Source organism: Chlamydotis macqueenii, chromosome 14 (assembly GCF_036417535.1).
Source record: "Chlamydotis macqueenii isolate bChlMac1 chromosome 14, bChlMac1.mat, whole genome shotgun sequence".
Classification (NCBI taxonomy): domain Eukaryota; kingdom Metazoa; phylum Chordata; class Aves; order Otidiformes; family Otididae; genus Chlamydotis; species Chlamydotis macqueenii.
This window is the reverse complement of record NC_141569.1, coordinates 14599390-14623159: the sequence shown is the minus strand read 5'-3', so window position 1 is coordinate 14623159 and position 23770 is coordinate 14599390. Positions and strand designations below refer to the sequence as shown.

General features: G+C 55.8%; 1 protein-coding gene across 1 annotated transcript; it reads right to left on the bottom strand.

The window, feature by feature from the left end:
* Window positions 1-1492: 1492 nt before the first annotated feature.
* ARSI (arylsulfatase family member I) lies at window positions 1493-6354 on the bottom strand. Its single transcript, XM_010129263.2, has 2 exons — window positions 5509-6354; window positions 1493-4365 (listed from the first exon to the last, which is right to left on the bottom strand). Exons 1-2 carry the CDS (start codon window positions 5826-5828, stop codon window positions 2964-2966), a joined length of 1722 nt encoding a protein of 573 aa, XP_010127565.1. The 5' UTR covers window positions 5829-6354; the 3' UTR covers window positions 1493-2963.
* Between the last annotated feature and the right edge of the window lie 17416 nt (window positions 6355-23770).

Below are 23770 nucleotides of genomic sequence, written 5' to 3'. Positions count from 1 at the left end.
GCCAGCACACGTCCTGGGAGCACCCTCAGGGCCCGAGCATCTCACCGGCTGCATTAACCCCTTGGCAGCCAGAGCGCACAGGCACTCCCGAGGGGCTTGAACTGTATGAAAACATGGGATTTTGGCACATTCCTGCATTTTTCCCCAAATAGACCATTAATGAGCAGTGGTGGGATGGGGAGCCCACATGGTTCAGGTACAGGGAGTTTGGAAACACGGTGAAGGACAACTGCTGCCCTTGGGCTGCAGGATCTGGGCTCTTCAAGCACCCAGAGATGTTCCTGCCTACCTTTCCTCTTTCTTTTGAGGACTAAGATTTTCCTTCCACTGTTTCTCTTTGTAAAAATTCAGAATGCAACTTTTTCAATTAAAAAAGAAGAATGCAGACCCAGCGCTACGGCTAGGCTGACTGCGCGAGCCCGCATCGACCCGGCTGATCATAAACTGGCAATGAAGCAAGACCAGACAAACCTTTTCGTGGGGATATTGGTAAAACTGAAAGGAAAGAAAATCGAACATGTTTGCATGGAAATTTCCATTTTTGAAGGGAAAAAAAAAAAATGAAAGAAGGACTAAACTTGGATGCGTTTATATAAATATGGAAATGAAAGCTGTTTCCCGAGCCTCGTCACCGCCCCACGGCCAGCCCCGCTCTCCTGCTCCCTCCAGCACCAGTTCCCCCTTTGCCGGGACCTGCGCCCGAGCCCCCCACAGCTGTCAGCCCCTGCCTTCCTCCGGCTCCAGCTCAGCCCACAGCAGCCTCCTCTTCTTCAGCAAAGTGCTGCTTTCTATTCAGCAACTGGTTGGCTTTGCCAAATGGCAGCCGGCGCCACAGCCCCACTGCCGATGGGCACGCCGGCAGTGGGCATCCCATGGGACCAGGCTGGGGGGTTGAGGTAGTTCGGGAATGCGCAGCATCCTCCCGGGGCTCGCCTCGGCCGGGTGATGCCGCAGGGCCCGGTCCCCATGGAGCGATGTGCTAAGGGAGCCAGGGATGGAGACGGGGCTGGCGGAGGAGCTGAGGTCCCCTGTGAAACCCGTCCTTGATGCCATTGCAGGGGACGTGGGATGCGGGGGGCCGATGGGACGGCATGGTGATGGGTCTGCATGGAGCAGCTGGGACCGGTGCTCACACTGCCACGCTCTGGCTTTGCAAACTCCTTCCCATCTCTACAACAAGAGGCCTCCTCTGTTCTGCCTTGCTGACAGCTTTTTTTTTTTTCTTTGTTTCTATAGAAAATCCCAATTCCCCCAAATAATCCAGCTAAGAGTAAGAAAAAAAAAAACACAAGTGTGTCATTGCATTCTCTTCCCGTCCCTCTCTCACACACAGGGCTTGAAAGCGCACTGCAAGGTATTCAGCGTGCACGCTGCCAATTGTCACATCTTTCAATGACAGATTTTAAATGAATGTTATTTTGCAAGGGAGAGAGAGGGGAAAAAAAAAAAAAAAAAAAAGAAAGCCCACACTGCTCATCCAAGAGCTGACAAGTCCTAACGGGCCTCATTTTCCAGAGACAAAAATAACTATTTTCAAAATTCACAGCAGGGCCTTCGCCTACACACGCTGCACCAAGAGAAACCTGTGGGGAGAAATGTAAAACACATTGTGTAAATGGAAATGCACCATGCATCCAAAATGCTTTTAAAGCTATTTACCCTCTTTGATCCTCGCCAGCTCTCCTCCGAGCGCACGTACGTGCGCTCGCACCCCACTGAAGGCGCGGGGGCACGGCGCTTTGCCGGCTGCCCCGGCTCCCGAGCTGCCTGGCCCCCGGCAATCGCAGGGGTCGGCTCCCTACGGCAGGGCGACGGTGGGGAGGTGTTCCCCGCTCCATGCATGCGCTGCTGGGAAAGTGGAGCCCAGCTGCGGTGAGGGGACGCGGTGCGGCGCTGGCAGGCAGGAGCCGTCCCCGTCCCACCCCAGCTTCAAAGTCCTGCAGCTACAGAGCAGCGCATCAGCCTCTGCAGAGACCTTCTTGAGATCTTCCTTCTGGCCAGGTTCTGCAGTGGGGACATGGGGATGGGGACAGCCCCAGCACCGGGAAGGGACAGCTGGGGTGGTTAGCTGGCTGGAAGCATGGGGAGGAATATATAGGTGCCGACAGCCATGTACCTGGGGGGTCTGGCCAGGCAGAACTGTGGATGAAAGGGTCTGCTGGGTGGCTGGCCCATGTGAAGTCCACCAGAACTTGGGGCAAACCCGCCTCCCAAATGCGGGGCTGTGGAGAACCATCCATCCTCTTGCTGCATCTAACCACGTCTCCATGGGCCACAGATCCTCACCAGGGCTGCTCCTGGCACCCCAAGCCAGCATAGAGGAGAAGCCACAGCCCCACATGAGGTCCCTGTAGCAGCAAGGCTGACTCCAGCTGTGGCAGTCTCAGGTCCGACAGCCATGGTCAGGAATCCATCCTTCCACAAAGAAGTTTAATAGGGAAACACCATGGTCTTGGGTATGGGGGAGGCCCTCGAGGTCCCAGAGCAAGAGCAAGCAGAAAGTCAGGAGCGTGTATATACAGGGAAATGACAAGGGGTGACCGCAGGCAGAGCTGCTGAGGCTGGCCAGCCCCTCTGCACGACCACCCCAGGGTCCTGAGCTTCCTCCTGCATTGCAACAGCCAACACCTAAAGCTTGTGATTGCCTGCAGAGTCCTTGAGAAAAGGGCTTCTTGCTTTGGAAAGGGCAGTGCACGGGCCAGCCCAGCTCAGTGGACTTGTACACCACCACCGAGCAGCACCGCTGAGCCCGCACCGCCCTTCCTCACCCACCAGGACCACCTCCCTGCAGCCACCGGTCCAGCCAGAGAGGAGAAGTGTTTTGGGGTGAACCCTGGAGCAAGGGAAAGCAAGAGAGTGCTGGCCACCTCCCTGTCCGTCCCTCTCCCTCGCTCCCACCCCGCAGCACTGCCGTCCTGTGCTCCTCCCCGGCCAGGCTGGGTCGATGCTGGGGGAGTCTTCCATCAGATGCGGTTGGACATGAGCCTGGTGTTCAGCTTGCGGAAGAAGGAGCGCAGCTTGCAGATCTTGCACTTCTTCTTCTTGTTCCTACTCTTCAGGGGCTCCCTGCCACCTTCCCACTCCTCCGCATCGTCCTCGCTGGCCCAAGGCCCCCAGGCACCGCCATTGAAGTCCGGGTGAGCCCGGGGGTTCTCCGCAGGGTACCGCACCGGGATGGCCGTCCGGTTGTAGTACACCAACCTCATCAGGAGGGTCCTGACCACATCTGGGCGCTGGTCCGAGAGGTCGTAGCGCTCGTAGGGGTCAGCGGTGATGTTGAAGAGCCACATGGACTTCCTCAGGCCATCGGTGAGGCGCTCCAGGTTCCACCAGCTCCCTGGGAAGTTGGTCAGGGTCTGCGGGGGGATCCAGTCGCTGTACCCCGGGTCGCCGGTGAGGAGCTTCCACTCCCCGACCCGGATGGAGGCTTGCACAGCCGTGTTCCAGATGCCAAAGCCGTCCTCCAAGGAGCCATACTTGGCGTGGTTGTACAGGGGGTCGATGTTGTGTAAGATTTCGGTTCGTGGTGACTCCTTGCCCTCACTGATAGCAGGCCAGACATTGTAGCCATCCAAGCCTGGGACGTTGCTCAGGTTGCCCCTGGCCAGGCTGACTAGGGTCGGGTACCAGTCTGTGATATGAACCAGTGCCCAGCTGGTCCGGCGCTTGCGCTTGATCAGGGGACTGTGGACAAAACCGATGCCACGGACTCCCCCTTCCCAATATGTCCCTTTGCGGCCCCGTAATGGCCAGTTGCTTCCCCCAGAGAAGGTCTGCCCACCATTGTCGGTGGAGAACACAATCACGCTGTTGTCGTAATAACCGTACTTCTTGAGGGCCCAGGTGATGTTCTTCACTGCCTCGTCCATGCACGTCACCATGGCGGCATACTTGCGGCGAGCGACGTTGCCCATGGAGCGGTAGCGGTAGATGTACTCCTTGGGCGACTGCAGAGGCGTGTGGACCGCTTGGAAGGCCACGTATATGAAGATGGGCTCCTTGGGGCTATGGGATGCCAGGATCTTGCTGACACGCTGGGCGTAGAGGAAGGTGGAGTACTTCCCGCTCTGATCCCAAGCCACATCTTCCCCTTCGTGCAGGTCGTAGCCGCAGACACCTGGCCCATCGCAGTTGTCATAGGTGTAGTAGTCCACGTTGCCCGTCAGGGAGCCCAGGAAGGTGTCGAAGCCCCGTCGGGTGGGCAGGCATTCCTTCTTGTAGAAGCCAAGGTGCCACTTGCCCACCATGTGGGTGGAGTAGCCGGCTTCCTGCAGCTTCTGGGGCAGGGTGACCTGGTCGAGGGGCAGGCAGTTGGGCTGCCGAGGGCGGATGATGGAGTGCTGCAGCCCCGTGTGAATCTGATACCTGCCGGGGAAGAGCCAAGAGGAACCAACGGTGATGGGGAGCAGCACTGGGTGGGGACATGGGGGCCCTTCATGTACCAGAGACCCCAAATGCATGCAGCTCTCTGTGTCACCCAGCCCAACCCCACGGAGCAAGCTCCATGCCAGAGACAGGGAGCTCCTCATCCATCCAAAAGTACCAAAGGCAGATTAAAAAAAAAAAAAGAGAAGAGGCTCAGCAGATATCTCAAAAGCACACCGGGCTGCTTTCCCAGGATGCCACCAGCAGTTGTCCCTGTTGCTGCCAGCCCAGGGGAAGTGACTGGGCTCTGCCCAAGAATTGGGTAGCGATCCCTGTGGGTTTGCAGTGCCCCACCTGAGTGCCCACACATCCCTGACCTCCCCTGCTTTGCACACCCTGGAGATGCCTGGGATCCCCCTAGAGCCATCAGCAGAGAAAAGCGGCCTTTTCCTGGACCCCAGTGGGCTCCACCACCCCCAGGCAATAGGTGACCACATCCATAGGCACCTCCCTGGGGCCCACTCCTCAGCAGGAGATGATCTGATGAAATCTGCCTCCTATGGTGAGAGCTGACCTTCCAGCCCTGCATGAGGGAAAGTCCCATCTGTCCCAGGAGGCAGAAGGGCCCAGGATCAGGGGAGACCTGACTGTCCTCCTCCCTCCAAGGAAAAGGGTGATGGACCAGCATCCAGCCTGCCATGGCCAGTGCAGCACTGAACACGCAAGAATGAAAAGCACAGTCCAAGGGACTCGCAGATGCAGAGGAGAATGACCCTGCAAGCCCACAGCCCAGCAGTAAATCCCCAAGGGCCAGTGTGAGAGCAGCACAGGACTGCCTGGGGACCCAGCTCCTCCCCCAGCACTGAAGGACCTCACGGCCAGAGACCACCCTCTCCCAAAGTGACATCCATTGCCCAGTGGCATCCACATTTCTGGCCTTGCCATGTGCCGCTATTTATCCCATGGGAAAATCAACTGTTTACCCAGGGAAGTCTTCTAGAGAAAGCCAGCAAGACCTCCTTCTCTGGAGGAGCTCCATCATCTGCCAATACACCGGGGCATCTGACTGGGGTTAAGCCACATGGAGCTTAGGAAGGGACAGAAGTGGGGACACGAGCCGAGTGCGAGCAGGCGCTGGCTTACCTGCCAGTTATCAGCTGGCTCCGGGACGGGGTGCAGATGGGCTGGATGTAGTAGTTCTCCAGCTTAACGCCCTCAGCTGCCAGCCTGTCCAGCGTGGGCGTCTGGATATCTGAGCCGTGATACCCGACGTCGTGGTAGCCTTGGTCATCGGTCAGAATGAAGATGATGTGGGGTGGCCTGGAGAAGGCAGGAGGCAGCGATTTCTCCATGGGGTCCGTGGGCACATCGGCCACCAAACTGGGCTTCATCCAGTCCCAGGATAAATAGCCAAAGCTGAGCAGGCTGACGAGCGAGAAGCCCGTGAGGGCATAGACGGCCATCCCGGAGCACACTGCGCTGCCGGCGAAGGGAGCTACTGTCCCACCATCGTCTCACAGCCACAGAAGCAGGAGGACTCCCCCTCCTTTGGGAGAGCCCCCCCCCCCGACCTAGGAGATGGTCCCCAAAACCCCTGCAGCCAGTTTTGTGGGATCAGCTCCCATGAAGGCACGCTCCCGTGCACACAAAGGGCTTAATCCACCGGGGCTGGTTTGCCTTCAGTCAAAAGAAAATAACCCTCGCGCCGCTCCAATCAAACACATCTGCACGGCAGGACGGGCTCCTCGCCGTGATTAACGGCGTCCCGAGCTAGAAACGCTCCCTGGCTTCTCCGTGTTTTCTGGATGGTGTTATTTCTTTGTGAAGAAGCCCATAAAAACCTCGCCGGAGAAAGTAGCTGGCTTCTCCTCCCTGTTCCTGCCCAGCTGTCCGGACGCCTCGCTTGGGATCCAATAAATCTTTTCTTTAAACTCCTGCGGAAGAGGGTGCTAAAGTTCAAGTCCAGAGGTGCCGAGCTCTCCTCCTCACTCTCCCGGGAAGAGCTGCTCTCTCCTTTTCCCACCCTCCGCTCCAAAGCGGAGAGTCCCAACATCTGCTCGGGACGTGGGCTAAGCCGCCAGGTTTATGGGGAGCTGAAGGCTCGGCCCCTCCCAGCCCAGCAGCTCCAGGAAAAAAAGCTGGGAAGCCCTGGAGCGTGCAGGGTCCTAAGCGTGGCATTCCCTAAGCCACCAACACTTCCCTCCCGGCTTGTTCCCGAGACGTGTGACACGTGGGCCAGGGCCCTGCTGGGATGCTCAGCATCCAGCCAGGGAGGGCTGGGTCCCCGGGAGGGATTGCTGGGGCCAGCTGCCTGCGCTGCCAGAATCACCATGCAAACAACTCCTGGGCAAAGGGGAGCTGCAAAAACTTGTTGGGACACCCCCAGTGTTGAATAAAACCACCCAGGGGCATGCAGAGCACTACAGAGTCGGGTGAGCACAGCTTCCAGATGGGGAAACTGAGGCAGAGAGGGGCCATTCGTCCTCTGAGGAGCGCGGCAGGGCTGGGTTGAACCCTTCAGTGAGGGTTGATTAATCCCCAGGGGTTCATCACTCATTTCTTCCGCCTGCTCCTCTTCTCCCTTCTCCTCACTCCTTCACACCACTCACCTGCCTTTTGCATATCTCACTCTTCTCCAATTCCCTCCTCTTGGAAAAATATGGACCTGACTGAAGGGGGAATAGAAGTGTGAGGTGGTTCAGGACCCCCAACTCCTGGGTCCTTTGTGCTCCTCCACTGTTCCTGACGGAGCCCTGCAGCCCAGGGGGACCTCTCTGTGCCCCTCTTGAGCTGCTTGGGGCTGCAGGATTCCCCAAGCACCCCGACCTGCAGCCCCGTACGCATGGCTCCGTGCACACCTCGAACCGGAGGCAGAGTTATCACCAGGGATTACAATCACAGCTCTTTCCAAATAATAAGTAATTGTCAATTTGTGTGAATATTACAGATTAGAGAGGAAATTGGAGATGCGGGGGGGTGAGATGTGGTGGAGAAAGTGTGTTTAAGGTGGCACAGGCCACTGATAAACTGTGTCTGGTTTGGGGCCGGAGGACTGGGCAGGGAGGGAGGTGTGGGATGGGGGCAGCAGAAGGGATGTGCTGGCAGCAGGGGCAGGGCCGGAGCCCACCTCCGAGGGGCGAGAGCAGCGCCGAGCATCTCTCAGGTGTGTGGATTCGCTTCCGCAGCCACGTTGGTGGGTCACATCCTGCTCACGCCTTCGGCAGAGGAAGCACGGGCTGGGTGAGTCGCCCTGAGTTTAACTTGCTGTTGATGGCCAGAACTCAGAGGGTTGAAAGGACGGAAGGAGTCGGCAGCAGGGACGTGGGCACACGCTGGCACGGGGAGGGGACCTTCTGTGCCCGGCCAGGGCAGCTGGCGCAGGGAAATCAGTGGTGAGGCCAAGCTGGCCCCAGGTCTGGGGAGGAACCAGCAAGGTTAACTCAGTTCAGGGAGATTTTCCAAGAGCCGAAGGGTGAATAAATAGCAAATTTGTTGGCAGCGACCCTGCTCTGATGGTTTGGGGGCAGCCGGCTGGGTCCCAGCAGCACACGGACACCTCCCGGGGAAGGGGATACAGAGGCTGGGTTCTCCTCCAGGAAAGGATAAAAAGGTGAAAAACAGTGAGGAGTATGGAGAAACAGCTCTAGATTCCAGGAGAAATGGGGTGCAATGGGACCCTCAGACCAGTCCCAGTGACTGGGAGGGAGGAGGAGGAGGAGGGAGAGGAAGAAATGACAGCTCTGGAGTTTCAGAGTCAGGACAATTTCAGGCGGCTGGGAGGCTGCTCTGGGGGTGATGAATGCGTCACAAGGTCCAGGGATGGAAAAAGTACTCAGGGCCTGCAGCTCTTAATTCAAGGCAGTCACTCATCCAGCCTCACTCAAAGATGTCTCAAGAGCCAGGAGCTTCCTTGGAGAGCTCCGGCGCATTGCACAACGAGGAGGTTTCCCCTGGCAGCTGGCCTGGCCATGGATGCTGAGCCAGCCAGCAGACCCTGCCTGCTTCGGTCCCGCATCCGCCCAGGCAAGGACAGCCCCGCTCCTCCCCGTCGCATCAGCTGCCGCAAGAAAAGATGCTGAATCTCCCTCCCAGCCTGATCCACGACCAAATCCAAGGGGATGGGAAGCCCCATCAGGTGAGCCGGGTGCTGGCTGCTGGGCTAGCAGCGGCTCCGTGGGCAGAGCATCCCAGCCCAGCACTTCCCTGTGCCTGCGGACCCTTTCCAGCCGGGACCAAACCCCAACCCCGAGAAATCACACGGCAGCCAGGATAAAGCCATCAGCCAAAGCCTGATACGCTCCTTCTTGGTGCTTTTTAGCCCAGCGGCACGACCTGCATGGCAGCAAACGCTGACCACTGCCAGGGCCAAGCCCCTTCGTGTCCCCGCGGCTGGCACAGCTCCTGGCATTTGCACAGCTGGTTCTCTAACCAAATATTTGAATATTACATCTTTTTTTTTAATTATTATTAATTTTATGTGGCCTGGGGCAAGAATGAAAATAATCACAGCCCTTCCTGCTTTTTTTTCTCCCCACCGCCCCCCAGCTCCGGCCGCACTTGCGTTTTGGCTCCGAACGCCCTCGCTGCAAACAGGGTTATGCAAACAGGCTCCGCATATTTCTCAGCGGCCGCTGATCTGCCACAAGGGCCACACAGCAAAGTTTAAAACTAAGTCTCAAATCTTCCCCCCTACCCCGCCCCGCCCCGGCCTTTTCTTTATTTTTTAACCCTTCCTGGGGCCGGAGCCCCTTCAGCCCTCAATACTGCCTTTCTCTCCCCGTCAATGGGGCATTATGGCAGGGGAATTATTGAAAGCAGAACTCCCAGGCTTTACAATGGGAGCTCTGTGCAAGGCAAATATTGCACAATCTGTTTGCACGCCGCCGGCTCCGTGCCCTTCCCCCTCAGCAGCCCCGCTCACGCCTCGGCCTCCGGCCTGCTGAAAACGGGACCTTAAAAATAAGAAATATGAAAGGTTTTTAATAAGTCCCCTCTCTCCTTCTTCAGAGCAAGACATTTGACCTAACAGGGCATCAGGGAGCCAAGCCCGGCCTCAAAAAAACACAACGCGTCGCTCTCACCTCTTAGATGTTTAAGGGTTTCCGCTCTCCCCGGCCAATGTGTGATGCATTTACTTTTTTATTGGCACGATGAAAGAGCCTAGGCAAGTCTGGAAAAGAAGGGAGTAGTCCCGGGAATTGGAGAGAGCTTGTTATTTTGTCTAGAAGTGGGGGAAAAAAGGCTGAGGGGAGCGGGCAGCCAGGCGATCCGCGGGGAAGGAAGGAGGCTGGAGGCATCACCAGTCCCAAGCCTGGGAGAGGATGAGGCTGGAGGTGAGCACCTCTCCACTGGCTTTGGGAGCTTCTGAGAGGTCCCTGCCATCATGGATCATCATCTTATCCCGGTCTTCTCTGTCCCATGACTGCTCTTTGCTCCACGGTGTCTTATCCTCCAGGGGTATCCCCTGGGATCGCCTCCATGCCCTGGTGCACAGCAGGCAGGCAGCACTTCTGTCAGGCTGTGCTGGGACCTGCCTCCTCCCCACCAGCCCCCCAAAAATCCCATTTTCCCACTCTAGGATCTCATTTTCCCCACCACGAGCCCACCATCTCCTTGCCTCCAGCCGCACAGAACCTGTGGGTAGAATCTGATTTTCTGGCGGCAACCACTGCGGCGAGGCCTGGACCAGATGACAGGGATGGGGCTTGGTTTGGGGGAACGCAGAGGTTTTTTGAGCATGCCATAATACCACTCTCTGGAAGCTGAAGCCAGGGGAGGAAAAAACAGCAAATCTGCATCGGTTCCTGCTTATGCAACGCTCATCATCGTTAAAGGAATGAGGAGCATTGCAGCAGCAGCCATGACATACGATGCCAAAGCCACGGGGGCAGCGCGTTTCAGGGGCAGAGAGGAGAGCATCAGGCGTCCCTCTTACAGGGGCTCGGTAGCACCGGTGGAAGTTGTTCTTGGAGCCAAATGGCCTTTTTTTTTTTTTCAATATCCTGCCTGTATTTCGTACCATTTGCGCATTTGAAAATAATCATCCTCATCAGAACGCACTCAGAAGCCATAGCACAATATTAGAGCCTTTTCTAATGTAAACCATAGGCTTAACAACACATGTTGGGATTGGCCAGGGTTTGTTCCTGATCAAAACACTACTGCTCCCCTTCCTCCTCTCCCGGTCACCCAGCACTAGCAAAACACAAAACAAAAGCCCTAAATATGAGTCGGTTTGTCTCCTAGGCTAAGGAATTTTTCTTCTGTTTCTGGTGGCTGATGATACATCTCAATGATTCTGCAAATTCTCTCATAAAACGACTTCTACGCCTTCCTGCTCACGTCTGTTTTCTTCTTTCCCCTTCATTCAGGAGACTTCAGTCCATCAGCTCCCCTCCTTTGATATAATATTCCTCCCCTTGCCTTTCCCCACCTCCCGGGAAACTGCAGCTCGCCGCCTTCTCCTCTCCTCTCGCTAACGACTGCCGTGCTGGCTTTGAAGAGCTGGAGAGGAGCCCGTGGGTTTGGCACCGCTCCTTTCTTCCCATGCCTTATGGCAAGCTTTCCACATCGCCTGGGTGCTCTCCCTCCTCATCCTGTCCCCTCTTCCAAAGCCCAAAATCCAGCCCCCTCCCGAAAGCCAGGCACTTCCCGCTGCAGCTTCCCAGCAGAGTCCCGGGAGCTCGTGATCTCGCTGGAGAGTTCCCGCTTGATGTGAATCAGGGATGCGTCGGGAAGTGGATCCCCGTGGGATTCGGGGAGGATGTCAGGGGAAGCAACCAGGACGGGCTGGAGGCAAGGAACTTGCCTGTCTGCGGCAGCGTTTGATGGAAAGCAGAGAGCATGGGGACGGGTGGGTTTTTGCCCGGTCCCGTCAGGCTCTCGTGGTTCAAGCTCCTGGGGTGAACACTGCTCTGTTCCATCCACACCTCATCCAGAAAGACTGACCTCTGCTAAAAAAATACATCTACAAAAAAAGACTCAGCGGTTCCCTGGCCTCCAAGGGCTCTCTTTGAAGCAGAGAAGGTCCCAAGGCAGCGGAAGGAAGGATTTAAGCGTTTAGCATAGCTGGTTTCTGGCAGCACTGCCGTGTGACCCTGACATTGGCTTCCCCAGCCTATTGATTTTGGACTCCCCCACCTTCACTCCCGACACGATTTACCATGGGATACACAGAAACTCCTCAATCCTCAAAGTATGCAAGATGCTGGCATCACCTCCAGCCTCACCCAGTCTGGGGAAGAAAGAGTAATTCTTCCCAGCACCCGCCTGGCAAACATCCCTCCATACCGTAGCCACATCAGCCTGCACCCCGGCGCCTTCGGCAGAGCCCCCAGACAGGCGAGGGCTGTTCTCCCCTCGCCACAAGACGAGCACCATCAAAAAGCAGCTCTTCTCCCGGGAGCAGCTGCAGCAGGCAGGTCCTGGGTCCATGGGAGCAGCCCCAGCCCCTCCACCTCCTCCAAATAACCCACCGGGGTCCCGGCTCCTGTCCTGGGTCACAGCAGAGCAGGGGACTGGTCACCCCAGGGCTGGGCAGCCTCTGTGTTCCTGCCTGCCCCGAGCTTCCATCTCCCCTTTCAGGTGCAACCTCTTCAAAGGCACCGGTGGGTTTTGGCTGGCAGGAGATGCGAGGGCCGGTGGGCAGGACGCCTGCCCAGACCTCTGCCCACCGCCCCGAGCCAAGGTCTGGCAAAGGAGGAGGACGAAGCCCTGCGCTCCCCAGCTTGGCTCGGGTGCCCATCCCAGACAAGGAGCCCTTTCTCACCAGGGGAGCGCAGGGCAGGGCAGGATGGCCTGAGCGCCCTGCTTGTTTATAACCCGGATGCAGCGCAAGGAAAACACACCTGCCCGCACCAGGCGCCTTCGCACCTGTAACCCATTAGGCCTTTCGCCCTGTTTACCCGGGACGTCCTTCCCTAGCACCCTGGGGGGCTTTCGCAGAAGGGCTGCTTCTCCCCCAGCGCTGGGGGTTTGTTTTCCATCCTGGCAGGAGAGGAAGGCGGAAAGCTCAGGAGGGGCATTTCAAAGGGTTTCACATCAAAGCCGGCCACAACCGCGCCGCCGGAGCTGGATGAGGGCAGGGAGCACGGCCAGCCAGACCCCGGGCGCCCGCGGCTCTCCCCTGCCCACCCTGTCTCCACAGGCAGCGGCGAGCCCAGGGCACGGGTGCTGGCAGCACCCACTCCCAGCGTCTCAAAAGGTCTCTGTTCTGCCGAGCGCTGGCAGTTCAGAAGAGGCAAAGAGCCCAATTAGACAGTGCATTACTTAATACAAAAGGTATCAATAATCCAGCAGGAGAGATGAGAGCTCTTTCTCGCTGAGGATGCCAAGAGCACAAATTACCTTCTTGTAAGAGAAAGGCTTAATTTCCATAGAACATGACAGATTAAAGCAGGAGTGGGTGGGTCCACTCTATTATTCATCAGCCTTCGCTGCTAACAGGAGAGGGTGTGCTGCCTCCTTTGAAGTTTCTTCGAAGGCCCAGGGTGCCCACAGCCGTTTTATCAGGGTGGAAAGCAAGATTATGAAGGGATGGAGCTTCAAACGCACAGTGCTCGCGTTCCCCCCTGCACTGGGTTTGTTACGCCCCAGCCTTGTCACCACCCGGGCTTCCCGAGATGACTCAAACCAGAAGGTTCTTGTTTAAACCCGGAGACCTGTCTGACTTCAGGACCTAAACCGGGGGTGAAGATGTCCAGCGTGACCAGGCTGCTGCATCAGTCCTGCCCGAAGCCTACCAGAGCTTCCTCTCCTAGCCGTGCCACGAGCTCCGTCAGCAGAGAAATCTAGGATTAAATTTTAGAGCTTGGATTCTTCCCTCTTGAATGGGAAACAGAGCAAAATAATAAGAAAAACCAGTTTCCATCAGCTGAATGCTGGGGAACACGCTGGAGTATTTAACTCAAATGGAAAACCGCAGGAGTGATTCTTCAGGGGCAGCACATTGCATTTGCAGCTAAACTCCGCAGAATGAGATTGATATGTGGGAATAACTTCATTTCAAAGCAGAGGGGCCTGGAGCAGCATCCCCTCCTGGAGCCGTGGGCCAGGGAGAGCTGCATTTACTGCTGGAGCACAGGCAGCTGCCCACCAGGAAAACCACCAGACCGAGCAAAAAAACACGGTTACCCACACAGAAAGCACCAAACCCAGAGCTGGGGGACCTTGCAAGGAAACCAAGCAGGAAAAATGTGGGGAAGGGGCTGGTGCTGGGAGCTGGCGCTGAGCCACGGCATGTGCAGCAGGGCTCCTGCCACAAGCAATGACGGCAGATAAATGTGCTCCGCAGACGCCGAATCTGGAGTGCCGTCCCCGTATTTCAAGCCCACCCGTTACCATCAAGGGTTTTCTGCTCTCAGTCGCAGGCATAACTTCCAGGGTGGTTGTTGGGAGGCTGAAAGTACCTATATCAATACTGCAGAGGGTGATTCATGATTATCTGCAGTAATCCAGAAGCCATACAAAACTGCTAATAATAGGTCTTCAAAAGCGACATTTTAGTCAAGATAAAAAATGACTGGAACAAAATCCAATCATGCTTTGCTAAAACTATAAATGGAAAGGTATAACCCATATTCAGCTCCCCTAAACACCCAGCTAAATGAAAGCAGGGGATGTAGATCAGCCCCAGGATCCAAGTCAAAGCAGGGTTGGGATCCCGCCCCGGCAGAAGTTGATTCTTTAACAGGCTGAAAGTGGCTCCCGATGCACTGGGTACCACAGGACTGGCTTAAATCCAGGACGATGGTGGGGATTTGGGAAGGAGAAAGCATGAACACAGCTTATTTAGCTGCCTTGGTGGCATGTGATGGCTGTGGGCTGGCAACCGCAGAGATGCCAGAGCCGAGCATCCAGCTGTGGGGATGCGGGGCCAGCAGGGTTCACGGTCCTGCTGAACATCATTTATTTAACGCTGCCGTGCGATCCGATGCACAGTTGCTAGGTGACCGAAGCCCAAGGCTGCAAAGATAACTTGGGAACAGCTGTCAGGTCAGCCCTGGTCTAGCTCCTCAGCATCGCATCTCTGGGATGCATCAGGACACGGCTCCACATCCAGGGAGTGGCACGAGGAGTGGGGCAAATACAGAGCTTGTCTAGGGGGGTGCCGAGCATGGCATCTGCGTGGTCCTGCCCCACAGCCCAGGATCTCTGCAGGCAGGGAGAGCACAGAGCCTTCCCCAGCCCCAGGTCCTAAAACTTTCTCTCCCTTGCAGTTCCCACACTCCTCCTGCCTCCAAATGCCTGCTTACCCGGTTGGGAAATCTCTTCTCACCCCGCCTGACTTGCACTGTTTCATCTGCCTACGGATCGGATAAGCTGATAAAATGTGCTGAACGCACCAAACGGAGTCTGTTCCCTCCATCCGCTCCCTGCCACCGGCTCATCCAAACCAGCACCGCCGCGTCCGAGGCCTCGAAAATCTCTTTTGCCGTTAACACTGCAACAGAGTGCGGCGTTTGCGCGGCCAAAGTCAACACGAAATTTGCAGGGATTTTTGCGGTATTGAGGGCAACTTAACGACTGAAGCCCAAGGCAGATTTACTGTCAGAATTTTCACTGAGGACTGTAAAATTCAGCGTGTTGCAAACCGGTCGTTAACATTGGCTTTAGGCTTTCACGGTTCTGGCTCGGGAAGCGGCAGCAAATGTTTCGGCGTGTTGCTGTGGGACTGTAGGTAAGCGTGGGATCAGCTGCTCCCCACCGAACCCCACGGCCCCGTTGTTTTTGGCATAACCAGCCCCCTTCCATCCTCACCGATGTCTTCTCCCTCCTCCCTCGGGGAGATCTTCACACAGAGTCCCGGCTGGGTGAGGAAAGGTGGGGTTTAACGCCGGCAGCCTGAGACAGAAGGAGTCTTTCTTACTTTTTTTCCCTACCAAATCATGAGGCATTTCATAGTGACCACTTAAATGAAACCAGACTGTTTAGTCCAAGCGATTACGCATAAGCAGCATCTAATTACTTCTAGTATTTAAAGAGAAAACAGAAGAATCTCCTTGGAGTGTAAATTCAGTGAAGGAGCTGCAGCTGCAGGAGACAGCCCGTGTTACCCAGACGCACACCCTCCTTCACATCACCCTGCACGGCCACACCCCGGCACCCCACGTCCCTGGCCCATGGGCACCCCCCGAAGCACTCAGGGGTGCAATCGCCCCTTTCTCCCCGTGTCCTTCTATCAATAACAGCATAAGAAAGAGATGGGAGCGAGGGGATTTGCAAATACGCATCCCAGTATACCACATCCAGGGGGAAATGAAGCCGCGCTCCATGGGAAAACAGCTCCCGGCTCTCCGGCCAGGCAGCCCGTCCTTCCCAGGGAGGCACGGCCAGATCCCTCTCAGCAGCAGATAAGATCAGAGGTTGGCAGAGCCACCCTCCTGTCTGATGCGCTCCAGGCTCTTCCCATCCCAGCGACAGATGAAGTTACAAGGGAGCTGGCTGGAGCTCACGGCCGGAGATGCCGTCAAGCCCACACCCGCTGCCCCGGCCTCCTGGGACTGGGAGAGGATGAGTCTCCAGCTTGGAAATCTCCCAGAGCACTTTAATCTTCTGTCTTGGACAGTGCCTCGGGCGGCTGTTCAGAAACGCCGGTTGTCCCTCTAGAAGCAGAATTGCAAAGATCGCCTTGCCAGAAGCCCCGTGCGCCTTGCCCACACAGCACTGTGGGGAGATGCTGGGAGGCAGGTGGGTGAGGGAAGAGGCAGCGAGGACCAGTGCTTGTCCCCATGGAAGGCTACAGGTGTTGGGATCTACAACAGATTCCCTGTGGGCCCAAAAGACAACCAGCAGCTCAAGCGTGCAGACACGGAGGAGGCTGCAGCCTGTGGGATACAACACGCCCAGGGCCACCACCCATTGGCACCTCAGGGACATTCAGGGCAGCCGGAGCAGGAGCATCTTCCCTGCATCCCAGGTGGTGCGGATGCTCCTGGAGCATCCTTGGCAGTGGCTCCGAGCTGCCTCCATCCCAGCCTTGTCTGAGTTTGGGGTGCTCCTCCACCAACCTGTGTCCCTAAGCCCCAGCACCTCTGGAACACCAGGAGGTGTGGGACAGGCTGGTCACACAGCTCTGTGGTGAGCACAAAGGACAGTTACTGAACAGCTCTCCATTTTTCCCAAACCACTGAAAAACCTGGGTTTCACATTAGACCACCAATGGGGAGTGAGGGTGAGGTTTCTTTCCCTGCCTGATATGAGGATTCTGGGGAGTTCCCCCCTCTTTTGGCAACAGGAACAGTTTGCCAATGCCAGCACCAATGCTAACTAAAGCCAGGAAGGAAAAAAAAAATCCTCAGTACCAGGATCCCATTTCCAGCCAGCGCTCTCTTCCATCCAGGACTTCAGCAAGGACTTTCCTAGAGCCTCTGGTTGCCCAGCCTGGCTTGATCTCCCCGTGGGACTGCTGTCCTCTGCTAGCCCGGGACAACTCTGGGTTTGTCCAGGGCCACCACAGCACAGGATGGGACTCTGTCACCCTCTTGTGGCTTACAACGGCTGACAGGCCTGCTGTGGCTTTGAGGTGGCCACATCCAGGACCCCTGCTCCAGGGAAGGCAGGGGGGTGCCTTCAGCCTGCTCCTCGCCCCAGCATCCCTGCTTTGGCCTTTTGCTCCCAGGAGCTTCGGGGAGGTTGTTCACCCCCGGAGATCAGCTCTCCCAGCTCTCCTACCCCTTGAGTCACGCGTCTCGAGAGCCATTTCTTGCCCATCTGGTTCAATATCGGCCAAGGAAGAGCTTCCCTCAATTGGGACGCCCCTGCTCGCCCCACGCTCACAGAAAGCATCTGCGAGTCATTCAGATCGGGTTGCTTTGAGGCACTCCTTCCTTCCCAGTTTAGGTGGCTGGAAATCTCCTACCCAACTCCCAACCCACCCAAATCTCAGCTAGGAAATCAGGCCACACCAGCCTCTAAGACAGAGGGAGGTTCATTCAGCTTTATCTGAAAGCCATTTCAAGTATGTCCAGATTTCTAATGAAACTTGGATAAAACCCCAGAGATTAATAACAGCGCAGGGCTTTTTGGGATACTGGGGATTTTTCTGTTTCCAAGAGAAACATATATATGTGCTTTGGTGGAATCTCTGCGTACATTTTTTTTTGGCAGAAAAGCCAAAATAAATCCCTTTACTGCAATAACCCTCGAGCAAGATAAGGCAAGAATCTGTTTGCAATTCCTGTGTATCGTTGTCACACGCAGACAGACAGGCATTGCTGGCCGTGCTGTCCCCTTGGCGAGGCAGGGGAGACGGGGACTGACAGCGCTGCAGGAGGTCACACATCGGCGCAAGTCCAAGCCTGGTCCTCTCCCACATTACTTCTACGCAAGGACGTGTGTACGTGTTGTTCCTGCGTGAAACTTGAGCTTTTCTGGTACATCAAAGTCATGTGAATCTGGAGAATGTGGCTGGAGCCGGCATGGGGCTGCATCCCACCCAAGCGGAGGAGTGCTCCATGGCCCACACGGAAAGCTCAGGAGGGGACAGTTTTAGGAACCAGGAGCACAAACTTTCCATCTTGCCACTCCCTTGTCAGGTTCACCCTGACTGCACACTCAGAGAAGGATCTCCTTGAGCTGGGAGGAGTGGGGCATCACCCACTGCCCTGCTTTGAGTTGGCTCCCACTCCACGCACGTGTTGTGTCACCTCACACCAAAATCCCCCATCACGAGAGCGAAAGCCACCTCAAAAACGGACCCAGAGGGAGGGATGTTACTGGAGGCACGAGCAGGCATCTGCCTGCGTTGGGTGATCCACCTCCACCACTGTGGCTGCCTGTCCCGGGCTGGGCCAGGGCGTTTGGTCTGCAGCCGGCCAGGCTGGACCAGCACTCACGCTTTTGGAGGATGATGATAAGCAGGACCATTGCCCGACCTCATCTGCTCACACCGCAACCATCAGGAAGGGCTGGCACCGTCACGGCACGAGGCAACGCTCGTGCTGGATGTGCTCACGCAAGTTTCTCTTGCCTTCAGACTGAGCCCTGCCAAAGGAGGGAAGACCTTTGAGGGGTCTCATGCCCCTTGTGGGATCTACCACCAACCCAGAGCCGCTTGGTCAAGGGGTGCAGGTCAGGAAGAAGTGGTGCTCTTCACAACCCTCCTCCTTCCAAGGCAAAGCACCTAACGAACAGGCCCGCCGTCGCTGCCCAGCGCACTGATGCATCTGGCATCTGTCCACTCCCCTCCCGTAACCGCTGCGGCTTTTTCCATCTTCATAACCAGGGAAAGCAATCACCCTAACGAACGTCTCTAAAGCTCTCACCGCAGCACTCAGGATGTGCTAAACGAAATAAACACACGTCGAGAGCCCATTAACGGCGCTCTCCTCATGCCCAGCAGCCACGGTCAGGCGCGAGGGGGTCCAGGAAGGGACACTAATGTACAAAGCAGAAACCCTCAGAAGGGGAGGGCTGAATTCTTACCTTTTTTTTTTTTTTCTCTTTTTCCCCTGTTTTCAGACTGCTCTCCACCACTAGCACACGGCTGTGCCCACAGCAGGACAGTGTGGGCAGGGGAGGGCAGTGGGACATCCTGCCGCGCAGCGATGCTCCTCACGGTGTACCCTCCTCTGGGTGACCCATTCTGCCAACCATCCCGCCCCAGCAAGGTTTCCTCCCTTTCCCAGCCTTCCAGATATGACACAGGGGGGAATTTTGGAGCAAACTGGCTAGCTGCGGGTGGTGATTATGGTCAGGGACCATGGGGCAGAGACCCCAAGCCAGGGGGCAAACGCTCCTGGTTTGTGTGGGAGCACAAGCAAGAGCAGACTGTTCCATAGCAAAGTTATAGGATACAGCTAGGCTAGCGGGGCAGCTCACTGCTGAAAAACAAGAGGTTGTTCCTCCTCTCCCAAGCTCAAATTGAGCCACTTAACCAGGAGCAAGAGTTTTGCTCTACTCAGAATCGAGCTGCGAAAGCTCAGGGTGCTGGAAGGGCGCAACCCGCGGTGCAAGTCCGCAGTGTGACCCCGGCGCGAGCGGCTCCTGCCTCCTCCCGCTCCCTCCTTCCCCTCCTTTTCCTGCCGCATGGCTTTCAACTTAAGTTAAAGCAGCAAAGGACACCCCCAAGGGGGGAAAAATAATACCCCGGACCTCTGGCTTTGGGAACGCAAACCTAGCCCCCTTCCCCGCTCCTCCCAGGTAGGGCTGCTGAAATCTGGGTAAGCGCAGCGGGGCTGCTGTGGCTGTTGGTGTTGGCCACGCTGCGCCGCGCGGCTGCCAGGCCTTTTAACGGGGATACGCTTACAAACGAGAGCAAAAGCCTGGGGGAAAGCAGGGCTGGGACGGGGGCTGATTAATAATAACAGCCCTTCTGCTGGCTGCATGGATGTCTATTAGTCTACTACCAAAAAAATAAGAAATTCATGGCTTAATGCTACTAGGTCTTCAGTGCCAGCACTGAATAACTGCCACGCAGTAGACACACAGGCAGTTAGACACAGCCAGAGATACATTTCCAATCTAGACTGTTAAAATTAAGCATATTGCAACCAAATTTTAATGTCACGTCTTCTGCTGGTTGGAGTTCTCAAATCTGTTCTTTCAGCTACTGAGATTAAAAGAGTGTTTTATAAGCTGCAGGCTTAGAGGTGACTTTTTTTCCCACAATTAATTAGTTTGAAACTAACAGGGCTGGCTCACAAGTTTCAGTGCTGGAGCTGTTGGGATATGTGTGTGTATATATACACTTTTTTTTTTTCTTCTCACTTCTGAGCTGCTCCTTCTCATCTGGCAGCAGGCTGCCAGCGACTGAGTCAATATTATTCGATGCCTGCCCGATAGCCTACATGAAATGATCCGATCACCCCAAGCAAAGCCCCAGCAGCAAGTGACCACATGACAGAAACCCTCCGTCAGCCTTGAATGACCCGTCCTGGCCGTGGGGCCGTGGGGCTGAGGAAGAGGCAGGTGTGGGGACACAGCCCTGCTTTCCGGAGGAGCCAAGGGCTAAGCTGGAAGTGGCAGGGTGCAGCACCGGATCGGGTTCTCTTCATTCTGTTCTTGCACCTTGTGTGGAAATGCTACAAACAAAACATGGCAATAGAGCGTAATTGATGACCCGCTCGTCCCCAAAGGCAGCGGGGAGCAGATGTTTCAAAGCCAGCTGCTGGTTTCGCCGCCGGTAAAGTGCTGTGGGCTCGGTTCTTCCTCCACAAAAGCGGCCGGTTAATTAATGTGAACTGAACACCCAGGTCCTGGAGGGCACCTGCCACCGGGCTGGCGTGGATGCCTAAAGGACCCTACGCCTATTTGCAAAATTGTAGGCAGAAAGCTGCCCAAGCAAGGCCGAGCGTAACGGGGCCGTGTACACAAAACAATGCCATGATTCATCCGAGATTGCCATAACCCATCGCGTTTCATCAGGATGCTGTGGCATTTAAAATGGCATTTCCTTCCATCTGCTGCGCATTAGCAGACAAAGAAAAAGGAGGAGGGGGGAGAGAAGAGCAAAACAAAGAGGGGGAGGAAAAAAAACGGGATTCCTGAGTCAAATTGTTCCCAAAGCAGCTCCTTGTCCTTGCAAAGCCCAAGCTCACCCCGCCGGGCAGAGGGCAGTGAAAGTGGCTGTGGACAATTTTGCCTCCAGCGCTGCCCCGGGCCTGGCCGCGGCCCAGGACGTGTTCCCCAGGCGTGTGGTGAGAGATGCTGGTATCAGCCGTGACTCAGAGCCCCGCAGGGCGGCACCTGGCAACCCTCCCTCTGCACACCTGGAGCTGCCAAACCAGGGGCACCAGTGAACAAATCCCCCCAGGCTAACCACTCTGGTGGCTTTGTTTTTCCTTGGACATTTCCTCTTCTTCTTCATCCCTCCTCAGATTCTCCTTTGCTTCCTTCCTCCCTTCCCTGCCTCATCTTCCCATGGAAATGAGAACCCCTTCCTGCATCCCTAGTTTTCCGCGCACTGCTCCCCCTCTCCTCTTCCTGCCTGCACTCCCATCTCCTCTCCTCACTGTCCCTTAACAGCTCTTCACCCTCCTCCTTTCATCTCCATCTATCTCTTGCACTCCCCTTGCCCTAACTCATCCCCATCTCCTCCTCCCTCCTCTGCTCAGCCCACATGGCATCCCCCAGGCACTTTCCAGGAGGGAAAGAGCTCAAACCCCTCTTGGCAAGGCAGTCAGAGCAGGGAAATTCAGCTCAGCTTCTAAACTGGGCCGTGAAGATTATCCTCCTAAACACGGCTTGCACCCTCAGCCAACAGTCCGACTCATGAGGCACATCAGAGATACCTGCTGGGGTAACAAGGGTCCTGTCCCTCGCCACCCATCCCACCCCTCGGCTGGGGGATCCTGCTCTGGAGCCGAGGCAGAAGAGGCAACGTGCCTGTAGCTCACGCTGCAGCAGTTATCAGCCTCCATGAAACGGGTCGGGCGAGGAGCTGAGAAGAAGGCAGAGTGCCTTTTCTGTTGTCCCTGCTCCACCACCGTGGTGTAAACACCAGCAGCTGGAGGCAGAAACTTCCTCAGGCAAGCAGCCTGGGATTCTCCAGTATCAAGACCCCCACGGGTGCTGTGTACCACCCTGGCATCCCTATGGATCGCAGAGTCCCTTCATTCTGCAACGACAAGAGGGATAAGCAACCCCACACGCACCAAACAAGAAGGTCGGACCACGATGGGAGATGTGTCCCCCGCTGCTACAACACACCATGTGCCAAAAGCTTACGGGTGGACAAATACTTTAAATTGAAGCTTGCAGAGCAGCAAAGTGTCCCTGCAAGCCCAAGGGTCCAGCAGACGTGCCTGGAGGCTGTCAGCTCCCATCGGGCACGAGGCAGGAAGGATAGCACTCTCCAGCCTGCAAGCACGCTCCCTGAACCCGGGTTTGGCCCGGACACAAGCAGTCATTCAGAACGGAATAGGTGTGGACAAGTTTTACCCCAAGCAATAACCAAAGAGCGTGCGAAAGCGGCAGCGAGCAAAGCTTTCGGCTTGAACGGCTGAGGGCAGGGACGGGGCTGTGCGGTTATTAGCAGACTGAGCTGAGCTGGCTACTCAATTACAGCTGTTTTATCCCCTGTCTGGATTTGAAACAGCTTCCTCCGATCTCTTCGTGACTCAGTGTCTTGGCATGGAGAAGGCATACCCGAGAGGTTAGCTTTTGAAATCCACCAGGGACATTTCACCTTCCTAAAATAAAGAGTGGGCAAAATATTTTCAACCTCCCTCCAAAAAATGCACACACACACACACACACAAAAATCACTCCGTAATAACTGAATGTTGTTGGGTTTCAGCTGGCTTTGGGCTGGGGGAGATTTTCCTATTTATAATCATGCAGCTGTTTGCTGACTGAATAGCTCATTTATTATTTGGCATGTTTACTAACCGCCCCAAATACCTTCTCTACCTGTAATTGTGGTGCAGCATATATATATATTTTTCAGATTTCTTCATTCAAGTGGGTTCTGTTACTCCCAGGCCCCGCGCTGCGGTTTGCTAAGGGTATTCGTGGTTTGAGGGTGCGAAGCTTTGGACTCAAGTGACCTTGAACTGTAGCAGACCTGCAAAGAGATACTTGGAGGACAAAAAAATGGAGGAAATTTTTCAAGCCGTTTGTCCAGAGGCACTCAAGGCTTTAACACACTGTATTTGCCTTTCTTGAGAGCAATCTCTCCTGAACGTGTTTGCTCCCATCTATGTTCATCTGTTTTCTTCCTTTCCAAGGACAACTGAAATTGGTCAAAGCCAAACTCTTTATGCTTTCTAGAGTATGCGCGTCCTGTGTCTTGGGAGAAGAGAGGAGGCCTCTCCAAGCAGATGCTTGTTGGACTCTTGGTAGCCCAGCACTAGAGGAAACTAAAGCACTCGGTCTCCCCAGCCACCCTGCAAAGCACAGAGAGAATGAAGAGCTCTGGAAAAGCTGGCCGTAGGCCTCCAACCCAGAGCCAGCTCGCGGCCACCATGCCCTGCAGGACTTTGCTGCCCTGTCCTGCCAGTGACCTGAGCTGATGGGTCTGCCTGTTCTGTCCCACCCCTGAGAGCTGTCGGGGTGTACTCCCCCTCCTTTGTCTCTCTGCTGGCATCTTGATGACTTGCTAATCCCAACTTCATCCTCACACCCCTCTTCCTGCCAGCGCTAAGCATCCCATTTTCCCTGCATTCAGACCAACCTAAACAGCGCTATTGCAATTCCACACACAGCACAGGGCTCCCGTAATGGTGCACCACTTGTCTGCAGAGCTTCATTGTCCAGGAGGGACCCTCTGCTTCTTCCTGCCCTAGGCCTGGCCAGCACCTCCCGTAACCCCCAGGCTCCTGGACACCACGGAGCGGGCAGGGAGAGGCGCAGAGGAGGGTTGGTTTGGTGTTAGGATTTGTTGTTTTTTTTTTAACAAACAAAGTGAACAGAACGGTTCCTGGGGGTATAAAGCCATTCCAGACCACGCCAAAGCAGATTCAAA